We start from the raw sequence: 14,187 nt of genomic DNA, 5'->3' as shown, positions 1-14,187 counted from the left end.
ACTTCAGATCCAATCATCAGTAATGAGGGAAGACATAATTTCTAGGTGCTACTGCCAAAGCAAAAGAACATTTTGGGGTATACAGAATGTTTGGAAGAGAATAACTGTGTCTAACCACATCTCTGATGCTATAAAGAACACTATTACAGAGGAATCTGGAATTTTAGGTCTATGAATCAAGGTAAATTGGACATTATCAAGCAAGAGATGGCAAGATTGAACTTCAGTGTCTTAGGAATCAATGACATCTTAGGAATCAGTGAACTAAAATGGATGGGATTGGGCAAATTTAATTCAGATGACCATTATAATACTGTAGGCAAGAACCCCTTAGAAGAAATGGAGTTGCCCTTATGGTCAAAAAGAGTCTGAAATGCAATACTTGAGTGCAACCTCAAAAGTGACAGAATGATCTCAGTTCATTTCCGAGGCAAACCGTTCAACATCACAGTAATCCAAGTCTATACCCAAACCACTGATGTTGAAGAAGCTGAAGTTGACCAGTTCTGTGAAGATCTACAACACCTTCTAGAACTAACACCAAAAGAAAGATGTACTTTTCATCATAGGGGATTGGAGTGTGAAAGTAGGAAGTCAAGAGATACCTCAGGTAATAGGAAAGTTTGTCCTTGAAGTACAAAATGAGGCAGGACAAAGGCTAACAGGCCTTTGTCAAGAGAATATGCTCTTGACAGGGTCATAGAAAACACCCTTTTCCAACAGCCCAAGAGATGACTCTGCACATGGACATCACTAGATGATCAACACCAAAATCAGGTTCATTATGTTCTGTGCAGCCAAAGATGAAGAAGCTCTGTACAGTCAGCCAAAACAGGACCTATAGCTAACTGTGTCACAGATCAGCTCCTTATTTCAAAATTCAGACTTAAATTGAAGAAAGTAGGAAAAAACCACTAGACCATTCCGGTATGACCTAAATCAAATCTTTATTGATTATACAGTGGAAGGTGACAGATTCAAGGTATTAGAGCTGTTAAACAGAGTGCCTGAAGAACTATGGATGGAGGTTCATAATATTGTACATAAGACAGTGACCAAAACCATCCCAAAGAAAAAGAAATCCATTAAGGCAAAGTGGTGGTCTGAAGAGGTGTAACAAATAGCTGAGAAAAGAAGAAAAGCAAAAGGCAAGAGAGAAAGGAAAGAAATACCCAACTGAATGGAGAATCCCAGAAAAAGCAAGGAGAGATAAAAAGGCCTTCTTAAACAATGCAAAGAAATAGAGGAAAACAATAGAATGAGAAAGACTAGAAATTTCTTCAAGAAAATTGGAGATACCAAGAGCACCTTTCATGCAAGGATGAGCATGGTAAAGGACAGAAGCTGTAAGGACCTAACATAAGCAGAATAAATTAAAGAGAGGTGGCAATAACACACAGAAGAACTATACAAGAAAGGTCTTAATGATCTGGATAGCCAATATGATGTGGTCACTAACCTAGAGCCATACATCCTGGAGTGTGAAGTGAAGTGGGCCTTAGGAAACATTACCGTGAAAAAAGCTAGTGGAGATGGTAAAATTCAGTCAGGCTATTTCAAAGCCTAGAAGATGATGCTGTTAAAGTACTGCACTCAATATGTCAGCAAATTTGGAAAACTCAGAAATGACCACAAGACTGGAAAAGGTAAATTTTCATTCCAATCCCAAAGAAGGGGAATTCCAAAGAACATTCAAACTATAGTACAGTTGCACTCATTTTACATGCTAGCAGGGTAATGCTCAAATCCTTCAAGCTAGGCTTCAGCAGTATGTGAACTGAGAACTTCCAGATGTACAAGCTGGGTTTAGAAAAAGCAGAGAAACAAGAGATCAAATTGCCAGCATTTGTTGAATCATAAAGAAAGCAGAGAGTCCCAGGAAAACATCTGTTTCTGCTTCATTGACTATGCTAAAGCCTTTGATTGTGTGTATCACAATAAAGTGTGGAACATTCTTAAAGAGATGGGAGTACCAGACCACCTGACCTGACTCTTGAGAAACATTATGAGAAACAGGTCAAGAAGCTACAATTAGAACCAGACATGGAACAATTGACTGGTTCCAAATTGGGAAAGGAGGATAACAAGGCTGTATATTATCATGCTGCTTATTTAATTTATATTCAGAGTATTTTATGTAAAATGCCTGGCTGGATGAATCACAAGCTGGAATCAATATTTCCAGGAGAAATATCAACAATGATATTTGTTAATATGAAATTCAGATGTGCAGATGATACCACTATAATTGCAGAACGTGAAGAGGAATTAAAGAGCCTCTTGATGAGGGTGAAAGAAGAGAGTGAAAAAGTTGACTGAAAATTCAACATTAAAAAAACTAAAATCATGATGTCTGGTCCTACCACCTCGTGGAAAATAGAAAGGTAAAAAGTGGAAGCAATGACAGATTTTATTTTCTTGGGCTCCTAAATCACTGCAGATGGTGACTGCAGCCATGAAATTAAAAGATGCTTGCTCCTTGGAATGAAATTTATGACAAACCTAGACAGCATATTGAAAAGAAGAGACATCTTCTTTTGTTGACTCTGCCAACAAAGGTCTTCCAGGAGTCATGTACAGATGTGTAATAGACCATAAAGAAGGCCAAAGAATTGATGCTTTTTAACTGTGGTGTTGGAGAAGACTGTTGAGAGTCCCTTGCCCTGCAAACAGATCAAATCATTCAATCCTAAAGGAAATCAGCCCTGAATATTCATTGAAATAACTGATGCTGAAACTGAAGCTCCAATACTTTGGCCACCTGATGCAAAGAACCAACTCATCAGAAAAAATCTTGATACTGGGAAGGATTGAAGGAAAAGGAGAAACCAGTGATGGATAGTGATATGGGTAGATACCATCACTGACTCAATGAACATGAATTTGAACAAAGTCCTGGAAATAGTAGAGGACAGAGGAGCCTGGTGTGCTGCAGTCCAGGGATCACAAAGAGTTGGACATGACTTAGTGACTGAACAGCAACTAGTACATCTCATTTAATACTTAATTATGAGTTGATTTGTATTTGTCAAGGTAGCAAATTCTCAGATGGTTAGGGAATGAAACCTAAGATACAGTCAACAAGATGTTTTTCCTGTAAGTCTGTTACTATTTCTAGCATTGAAATATTGGAAAGGAAGGTGAGTGAATCTTCTAATGGAAAAGGAGATTTGGGATTTGTGTATGTGTGTGTGTGTAAGTCACTAGGTCTGAAACGAATAGATGGTAAAAATAAGAGAAAGTAGAATCTTCTCCTTACTTCCTCTCCAATAAAGCTAATTGTTCTTTATGGGCGATGTGGTTTTCAAGGGAGACAGTATTGCTGTGGGGAGTGGGGAAGCTGCAGGGTCTGAAAATAACCATAAAGCTAAAGAGAATGTGATAAACCAACACTGTGTGGCTCACAGTAACAGGCTCAATGGTAGCATAGTGTATCCTTTCATCTCCCCAAAGTAAAATTAAAGAGCATTTAAAGGTTAGGATCTGATGGCTTCCAGACTCTTTAGAACACAGACCTTCTGACTTCAAGGACTACTTACCATTTTCTGTTTATAAATCATCTTACTATAATCCTGCCTTAAGAATATATGCATTACCTGGTTTCCCATATAAGGCATACACCAAAACATTCTTAAAAATCGTAATAATAACCATTACTTATAGTGGTGTTATTCAAAACACAGTTTCTTTTCAATTAGCTTCAAAATTAATTTTCTAGCACTGAATATCAATTCTGCATTAGTGCTCCTTTGGTAATTACTGCTTACCATCAAGGCTCCATTACGTTTCCATGTTTAAAATAATGAATGTGTAACTCTGTTGATTACTACTTGTGATTTATTGAGTTATTCTTAGAATACTAATGTTTTTAGCAGTATGTTTACTGTTTTTTCAACATTTGTGAATCTACTAAACCGTGAAAAGTATATGTAAATATGTATGATACATACATATTAATATACATATAAAGTACAAAGTGTGTATGCTGCTGCTGCTGCTGCTAAGTCGCTTCAGTCGTGTCCGACTCTGTGCAACCCCATAGACAGGCAGCCCACCAGGCTCCCCCGTCCCTGGGATTCTCCAGGCAAGAACACTGGAGTGGGTTGCCATTTCCTTCTCCAATGCATGAAAGTGAAAAGTGAAAGTGAAGTCGCTAATTGGTGTCCAAATCTTAGTGACCCCATGGACTGCAGCCTACCAGGCTCCTCCGCCCATGGGATTTTCCAGGCAAGAGTACTGGAGTGGGTTGTCATTGCCTTCTCCCAAAAAGTGTGTATATCTGTATATAAAATTTAAACTCACAGTAGGTGTACTATGTCATATTTTTTTCAGGCCCTTAGGTATTCTGGTATAAATACATTAGTAAAGACTACAAAATTATCATACATTTCCATGTCAGAGGAACTTAGAAATGTAAAAAAAAAAAATTATTTCAGTTCTGGTTGTGATTCTATAACAAGTTTCTTATATTTTATTCTGCTTTCTCTTTTAATATCCTTCCTACCTTGAGCCTACTTGAAGATTTTGTCAACATAAATATTTAGACCTGTTAGCAATTTTTTTTATTTTTTGGTTTTATAGCTTCTTCTAAGTTCCCAATCTGAGAACAGACACATAAGTAGACAGTCAAAACAAACTTCTTTAAGAGTGGAAAAGTCAACTGATTCCCTCAGAGGAGTGCAAGAAGGATTGTGTAACACATAAAAAACACTAAGCACAAAACCATTTAAAGGGTCAAAGCATGGTATTGAAAGATTCAATGATACATTTAAGTCCAGTAACCTAAGGAGTGACATGATCACTTTGAATCTTTAATAGTTATATTAGCAGTTATGAAGCAAATTGTTGGAAGATGGAATTGAAGTGTCTGGAGATAGAGAGATAGATTGAGAGAAACTTTGAATAGCATAGAGATCATGTGAACTAGTTTAAATGAGTAACAATGGAGTGGAGAGGAAAGACACAAGATATAGTTAAAAGACAGAGAGTCAAAAACACTTCAATGATTGAATTTGAGTTGGGAAGTATTGAAGGAAATGAGACATCAGGATGAAACACTGGTTGCTAGTTTAACAGACTTGTTGAATTACTGTGCTATAAACAAATACATAAGAAGTTTTGGAGAGATGGAAGGGATAGGAGAGATCCTAGTTAGAAATGTTGGGTTTAGTTTGGACTGATTAAGTTTTAGTGAGATGCTCTGATGAAGAAGTCCAACTTATACACAGATTATTAAGCTTAGGGCAATCACTGATAACTTCTGAATTTCTAATTCTAGGAGAAATGATTAGATTAATTGAGATAAGTCAACCTGGTGAAATATGAAGTTATTAAAATCATGTTTTAATAGGAAAATGCTCACATAATAGTATCACATCAAATAAAAGTGAAAGTGAAGTCGCTCAGTCATGTCCGACTCTGCGACTCCATGGACTGTAGCCCACCAGGCTTCTCCATCCATGGGGTTTTCCAGGCAAGAATACTGGAGTGGGTTGCCATTTCCTTCTCCAGCGGAATCTTCCCCACCCAGGGATCGAACTCAGGTCTCCTGCATTGCAGGCAGATGCTTTACCCTCTGAGCCACCAGGGAAGCTTGTGCAGTAAAATCTCAATTGTGTAAAAACTAACCTAAAAAGACTGGAAAGAAAATGTTAGAGTTACAATAGTCATACTAGGGTTAAACATTTATGGTGACTTTTCCTCATTTTTCTGTTTGTTTATATTTTATAAGATTTCTATGTGCATTATTCAAAAATCACTTTAGGGTAAGGGATGGTTCCTGGAAAGATAGTGATGAAGTTGATCCTAAAGGACTAGATATCACTTTGCCAACAAAGGTGTATATAGTCAAAACTGTGGTTTTTCCAGTAACCACATGTGGAAGTGAGAATTGGACCACAAAGAAGCGTGAGCACCAAAGAATGGATGCTTTCTAACTGTGGTGCTGGAAAAGATTCTTGAGAGTCCCTTGAACAGCAAAGAGATCAAACCAGTCAATCATAAAGGAAATCAATCCTGAATACTAATTGGAAGGACTGAAGCTGAAACTCCAGTACTTTGGCCACCTGATGCGAAAGAGCTGACTTTGGAAAAGACAATGATGCTGGGAAAGATTGAAGGCAAAAAGAGAAGGAAGTGGCAGAGAATAAGATGGCTACATAGCATCACTGATTCAATGAACATGAATTGAGCAAACTCTGAGAGATAGTGAAGGACAAGGAAGTCTGGCGTGCTGCAGTCCAGAGGGTCCCTAAAAGTCATACATGACTTAGCAGCTAAACAACAAAGGACTTGATAGGAATTAATCAGATAAAGAATCCTCTAGTAGTATAGAGGTAGTAGTAGTGGAGGTACATAGGTAAAGAATACAGTCTACACAGGTAACTGAAAGCAGTTGAGGATTGCTGAAACATAGCATGATGGTATGGAGTGGTCAGCAAGGAAGCTAGATAGGGATGTGTGGGACCTTGAGATTCTATCCAATGCACTCTGGGCAATGGTGTATTGTCCAGGGTAGTACATTTATTTGCTGAGGTCTCCATAACAGAGTATTTCAGACTGAGTGGCTTAAACAATAAAAATTTATTTTCTCAGTTTTAGAGGTTAGCAGTCTAAGAACAAGGTGTTAGCATGGCTGATTTCTTCAAGGTCTCTCAACTTGACTTGCACATCGCCAATGTCTATGTCTTCACATGGTCTTCCCTCTGAATCTGTGCCCATATCTCCTCTTCTTTTAAGGAAAGCAGTTATTTGTTACCTTATTGGATTAAAGTCCACCCTAGTGACTTCAATTTAACTTAATTACCAGTTTAAACACCCTATTTCTAAATATAGTCATATTCTGAGGTACTAGGTGTTAAAGACATCAACACATGAATTTGGAGGAAGGAGAGACACAATGCAGTACATAACAGAGAGTGATATGGTTAAATTTCTTTGGCAACCATGTGGAATATGAATTTGAGGGAGAAAAGATGGATGAACAGACTGATTTAATTATCCAGGCAAGAAATCGTGATGTTGTATAGAACAGTGAATGTAAATCAATTAATTTAAAATAAATATAATAATAATATTTCCAGAAAGATAAGCTAGTCTAGAGGGGAAACAATGAAGTCAATTTTAAGGCATTCAATTCTATGCCTAGTACAGAGTTAAATATGGGAGTTTGAAGCTCAAAGACAGATATCTGGGCTGTAAATCTGGATTTGGGCATCATTAGTAGAGATGTTATTTGAAACAGTGAGAACAGATCAGTCAATCTGAGTGATGAAAGCAATAGACTTAAAACAGAAAACCAGCATTTACAGACCAGACAGATAATGAGTCCATGGTGGAGAAACGAAAGCAGAAGAGTGCCTCATCGAAGAACCTAAGGAAGTAGAGAGGTTTGATGAAGGGAATAATCAAAAAGTCAAAGAGAGCAAAGGGATCCCAAAGACAAAAACTGGGAAGTATTAGTTGGATTTGGAATTATAAGGGCTTTTGAACATGGACACTTAACAAGTTCCTTGAACTTCTATGTGCCAGGCATTGGGTGAAGCATTATAAAGCATATAATCATACTTCATTTTGAGCTTCACTTAAGACTGAGGAAAGGAGCATTATGTTTGTTTTATAGAATGAGAAAGCAGTGGCTCAGGGAAGTCAAATAACTGTCTTAAGGTCAACAGACAACCCAAGATCAGTAGAAGTCAGTTTTAGATTTCTTTCTGTGTCACCCAAACTGGCATGATTAACTGCTAGTAATACTAACTTCCTAAAACAGAGGCAGTTATATTAAGTTGGAAGGACTAGAATTCCACAGAGCAGTGGATTGATGAGTGAATACTAGATGAGTAAGTAGGATAGAGTACCCTTTTCAGAAGAGAAGAAAGGAGGACAGCTCGTCTTGCTCTCATTTCTTTAGTACATTGCCTGGAATACAGTAGATGCTCAACAAATTTTAGTTCTGTGAACAAGAAAGAAATATTGACTTGAGCTAGGCGTATGGTATACATGGAAGTGGAGGCAGCAGAGATGTAGGTGGCACGCAGTGCAAGGCCGGGGAAAGTAGAGAGGATAAGACAAAGAAGAAAGGGAGGAAAGCTTAAACCAGATGCTTCCTAGAAAAGGTTGATAGTGTTCCGGATCAAGTCCACAAGTAAGGATTTCACCTGAAAAAGCTTTTTTAAGGTTGGACAATAAAAGTGAAGTAGAGAAATAAATGTGTAAGGACAAGTTTCTTCATCTTTTAACAATTTTCTCCATATTAAGCTCCCTCAAAAAAAGACTGTCTCACCATTTCCAAATTATAAATTCATATCTGTAATGCCCTCTGCCTAGATTTCCCTCTTTTTCACTGTATGGCAATCTCTTATTGCAACATAATGGCTCCAATCACAGATTATCCCTTCAAATTTTTTGTTCAATTCTCTAAACAGAACCTGTCATTCCTTCTCTTTTCTACCTCTTCATGCACTCCTGTAGTGACTTGAAGGCCATGGATAAAATACTCTTACATTTATTTATTAAGTCAATAAGTGAAATATCTCATGAAATTAAATACATTAGCATATCAACAAAATATTTCAAAACATTATACAGTGTGTTTCAAAGCAAAGGAATTTCATAAGTTGATTTAGCTTTGACACAAATTGTATTTATTAATTCAACCTTTTATACACAAAATAATGTTTTACATTTTCTTACTGTTTAGCTAAAGACTGCTCTGTCAGATGACTGTATTTTGTCATAGAAACACATTCATAAGTTTTAATTCATTGAGTTTTAATAGTCTCACTGCAAATGACAGATAGGTTGGAAAATTTTTTGCAATGTATTTAAAGAATGAAGTGTTACTTGCCATTATAAAAATTTATATATTGCTCCCTGTGCTTTTTAAATAAAATGATATGTTCTTGTGCCCTCACTTCAAAGTCAAATTGTGTGCTGTAACACTTTAAGCTTTCAGTGTTGAATTTTGGCTTGAAAGTTCAATAGTGGGATGAGATTACTGACTGCTATATTACTATTCTGTAAACAAATTCATTCTTGAATAATCTGTATGCCCTATGAGAAGGTCAAATGATAAGGGAGAGAGATCTGAAACAAAGCACGAAGATTTCATTGCTTTGAGTTTGGCAGATATCCAGTTGCATATTTCAAATTATCTAGAAAAATACACAAAGTGAACAATTATATTCAACTTGAGCTGTATAGCATTATCCTCATCTAAATTACAAAATACAGTTTTACATATAAAATAGGAAATATAAAATTCTTTGTAACATTTTGCACATGCCAATATATTCCTTCTATACTAAGAATGTGAATTTAATAAACATATATAGGGAGAATTAAGATAATGCTGTGAAATAGTTATATCAATTTGTCTAACACCTCTCTAAATAACTATTTAATATTATACCAAGAAAATAAATGAAACTAAAACTCGAGCAAAATTTGAGACAAAGTATCCTCACAGATAATCTGTGTATGTACTTCCTGTCCATTAAGTTTGCCTGTAGACAATTTTTGCTCAAAGAGTCTATGTGCATTTTTAATCCACCTTATGTAAGCATTGATTCAACAGTTAGAGAATATCCAAAGTTACACTGTAATTAATAATCATATAGATTTGAAGACTCTAGTTCTTGCTTTCTACTGCAAAAATGCTTGAAGATTAATGTGCATTAATTTCAGTTGTATGCAAAAATATTGTAACATAAGATAATGTTTCTGTTTTTAATTGAAAATGTAAATCTCTAACTGGAGCAAAGAGAAATTTCTAATGAAGATAAGGTATTTAATCATTATTTAATATTTTATATAACCATAATTGCATTTATCTGAGAAACTGTAATTTGCTTTGTTTTGCTATTTAAGCATATTCAATTTTTAAATCATATGTTAATAAAATAGAACATTTAACTAATTTGAATAAAATGTACATCAAAGTTGTAAGTGAAATATGTATAAGTCATTAATTGAAACATGCAATTGGTGACTTTTCTGGAAAAAAAGAAAAGCAGAATTAAAGTAATAGTGTGATTAATTGATTCAGGATGGCTCCTACTGAAAAATTATGTTCAATAAGAGTCTGTCATTCTAATTTGTGATCATTTGTCACTTTACAGTAAAGCAAATATAATGGATTCAGGTTCACAAGCTGTATAAATGACTGTCCTAAAAATGACAATTTTTAAAATAAAAAAGATGGCTGTTTAACCAATTTAATTTAAAATAGTCATTGTATATTAATTTGAGCTACTTATGTGTTTCCAGTAAATATTTACTTTTTAAATGATTTTGTTCTTATATATGCATATATAATTTTATTTTTTTAATTTTATTTTATTTTTAAACCTCAAACACTGTATTAGTTTTGCCAAACTTCAAAACGAATCAAATTTTAAAATAAATCAATTTTTTAAAAAATGTTTCAAGATACAAGTTACAAATATTTTGTTAAAACATGAAGATATCTGGTAAAAGTTGTTGTTGAATATTTAGTAAAAAATAAATAGAAAGAATGAATGATTATTTTTTATAACCAAAAACATGATTCTACTCAAAATTCTTTGACTATCATAAAGCACACTCTTTACAGTATGTTCCCTTCTGTATCTCACTGATTTCTTCAGTGTTGTTGTCCTCTATAAGAGCTTTTGTCAAACACTATAGATTAAGCTGAATTATTCTACATATGATGTAAACTGATAAATTTGATTAGAAAATTTTACTTAACAGAGAACATTCATAAACCGAATTTTGTTATTTTCAGAGGGAAGGGGACACTGAAAAATCAGAGTAAAATACTAATGGGTTCATTTGTGTTCTGCCTTGAACATAATGCATCAATATATTGTAGAATTAATTTAAATGAGTAGAAATAGCCTTGAAAATAAAAGTTTAAGCAAGTTATTTTCATGAGACTGCTTTATTGCTCAATGATTCTTATATGAGTGTTTTGCTTTCTTCTTTTCGGAAGCATGCATGTTTTTTAGTCATCTTGTCCAATACCACTCAGTTTGATTTTCTGTTTCTATCCATCCTATCTAGTATTTGTCTAATCCTAGAACTGTATCACTTTACAAAAATCTTATTTATAACCTACTTATGTGCAATTATATTGAAACAAGCAAACATTTCACCTCCCTGTAATATAGACCAATTGAAATAGCTATTTTAGTCACCTTCTGCATTAGGAATTCCATCTTTTGGGCATTGAAATTGATTTTTCTCATCTTAGCATCTGAAGATCCAGAGTGTGCCCCTTGCCCAATCGCCTGAGACTATACAGTGACACCTACAACAGAGGATGTGGAGGCAGCAGCTTTTCGGGCTCCAGAAATGGCAGCATCAGGAGCATCAGCACCAATAGACTTTGTAGAGGTAGTTCTCCCAAACTGTATTATGAAACCAAACATTTTTGGTGTGCTACCTGCTGATGGGGGCTGCCTTCTTACTGCCTAGTGTGATGCAAAATGTTTGGTCTTTGTTAAAATTTAACAATGACATTTCTGGCTAACATAAAGCAACCTGAATTTTTCCCAAGTGTGTTCAGTTGCCTTAATTTCCAATGAATATGAAATTTTATCAGTCTTAGAAAAACATTAACACATATTTTTGTCCAGTTTATTTCACTTAGTTGATATAAAGCTGCTGTCACATATAATTTTTGTATAAATATTTTTGAATAGATCAAAATAAACCATCATTTAAAAGGCATCCTAAAGCGGTAAACAAGAGAATTTCTCTAGTCATTTATATACTTCAGAGGCTGAATAGGGTTGCCCAGTTTATCTGTCATACCCCCTAGTTATGTTCTGTTGTGAACTTACTTTGCAAAGTAAATATTCCCAGATGGCCCTTATCAAAATATGAAAGATCAGTGATTGACTGGTTTTATGTTTTCTTACATTTTATGTAATTTAATGTGAAACAGTTATTTTGTAGCTATAAAACACATTTGTTAATTAACCACATTAGCTTTATCTATGCAGTTCAATGACTTATAACTTTTCAATTTGCATATAAAATGAATCTCTGTAATGATGTCTTTGCAAAATAAATAACGATTGACATAATGGGTGTATTTGCTTTTAACATTTTATACATTTGACTTCAAAGAGTAGGATATATTTCATAGTGAAATTTTGAAGAGTTTGAAATTCAGCATCCAGAGATCTTCATCTTGGTACAGTACCACATATTCATTCTTCACCTGGTCTTCACTTCTTTTTGGAACAAGACAAGATACAAAGAATTTATACCAGTTCTATTGGAACTATTGCTTGATCGAATATAATTTGAAGGTTCTTTTCATAAACCAAATATAAGAAGTATAGATACATTGAGTTTAATAGTGTTATTTTTTATTGTCATTTGCTTCTATTTTCTTAGGAAATTACAAATTGTCACTTTTTATAAAATCTACACTATGGAGTTGAAATGTACTTTTCTGAATATTTCTATTCTGTTTTTAATGCATTTTAACTATGTGAATTTATAAAATAATGACCCTAAATGTATAGCCTTTTGTAAAAAGCACATATATATTTGAAAGTGGATGTTGTTCTTTTAGTTCAAATTGTGTAAATATGGATTCTTCCATGTGTACTTGTAAAGGTCTTATGTAAAGTTTCATAAACCTACTTAATTGAGTTTGTACAACATTGTTGTCAGCTGTGTGGTATATACTCACTGACTTCTGTCATTTACACATATACTGCACATATCTCTAGAAACTGTGTTTTGAAACGTATATTGCTTTCCTAAGAACATAAATGTCTGACTCTGCTTTAGAACAAATTGTGCTATTTTAGTGTAGTTTTATAATATGCTCCCACCATGTCCTTCAAATACCATTTTAAAGATTATTTAAAACATTCTGCATGAAAATAGCATTAAAGTATTTAAGAAATATTTCTGCCTCTGTCATGTTCCAAGTAGAACTGAATTTTCTATTGTTAAATTTGAGAAGTCTTACAGAACTGCAGTTAAACTCTGCAACAACATGCAGTAATTCTGTTGGATAATTATTTTGCTGAACCATGCTGCATTTCTGGTCTTATGATAATGTATTAAATACAATTGAGAGCTTATATGTATAGAATAAAAGAAAGTTCTCTTAATGAAAAGACATTAACAAGTAACAAATAATTCTTGTCTAGTTGGAATGGTTTAAAACGATATCAGTAGAAGTGATTGCAGAAGTAAAAAATTAAATTATATACCATTGAATATGATACTTGATTCATTTTTGTCCACCGTTAATGCTACATCACTATAGTGTTCCAACAAGTGGAACTGATTGTAAATTCCTTGACAATGTTTATGGCACTCTAATCTTTTATGCTAAGAGGAATCACATGTGTCAATTTAACAAAAATATTAAATGTATTTGTTTTATAAAGTTACATATGTTTTAGCCTCAATATATATTATTTAAACTAGATAAATTGTTAAAAAGATGTATTCATAGGCATTTATTATTATTGAAATCATAGTAATCTCATTGAGCTAACATTTAGAAATATATTCAGTTGATTACATTTTCATGGGTGGTGGGATATGCATATTAAACCAGAATTTAAATATACAGTAATAATTAAAATGAAAAATAATTCTTAAGAAGAAGGCAACACAATACGTGCTTACCCATTGTCTCGGATACCAAGTACTGTACGACAGAACCCCTTCCCACCTTGTAAGATAAGAATCCCTCCTGGGAACCTGGGCCATCATGTGAGCAACATACTGAATTGCCTTTCGACATCTTATTGACATTTCATGAAAAGAAGTCAATTTTTAATGGCTCCTAGCAGTGTGTAAGGCCTTCCTTGCTGGTTCAGTGGTAATGAATCCACCTGCCAATGCAGATTTGATTTCTGAGTCAGGAAGATCCCCAGAGAAGAAAATGGCACCCACTCCAGTATTCTTGCCTGGGAAATCCCATGGACAGGTGATCCTGGTGGGCCAGTCCATGGGGTTGCAGAAGAGTCGAACATGACTTAGTAACTAAACAGCAGCAGCAGTATCTTAGAAAATAGAATACATCTCCTTATGTTTCTCAGAAATTACAGGTTCCTGCATGTTTATTAAGAATTTCATATACTCTCCCATTCCTATTTTTTTTTTTGCATCAAATTTTACCAACTATGATTTCTGCCGTTTTATATTCTATTTTAAATCAAGTCAACT

At 34.5% G+C, this 14,187-nt stretch overlaps 1 protein-coding gene across 7 annotated transcripts in view; it reads left to right on the top strand.

Annotated features, from left to right (window-relative positions):
• LRRC7 (leucine rich repeat containing 7) overlaps positions 1–14,187 on the top strand; it is a 609,335-nt gene that overhangs the window by 347,761 nt on the left and 247,387 nt on the right. Inside the window, exon 8 of one of the 7 annotated variants that reach the window (XM_044944864.2) lies at positions 11,234–13,403. The exons of the other annotated variants lie outside the window; for them this stretch is intronic. Within the exon in view, the coding sequence (XP_044800799.1) occupies positions 11,234–11,240 (7 nt within the window). The 3' untranslated portion in view covers positions 11,241–13,403. Of the gene's footprint in view, positions 1–11,233; positions 13,404–14,187 lie in introns of those variants that run through there. 7 annotated transcript variants of the gene reach the window in all.

This window comes from Bubalus bubalis, chromosome 6, assembly GCF_019923935.1.
Source record: "Bubalus bubalis isolate 160015118507 breed Murrah chromosome 6, NDDB_SH_1, whole genome shotgun sequence".
Lineage (NCBI taxonomy): Eukaryota > Metazoa > Chordata > Mammalia > Artiodactyla > Bovidae > Bubalus > Bubalus bubalis.
This window is presented reverse-complemented; position numbering and strand designations above follow the sequence as displayed.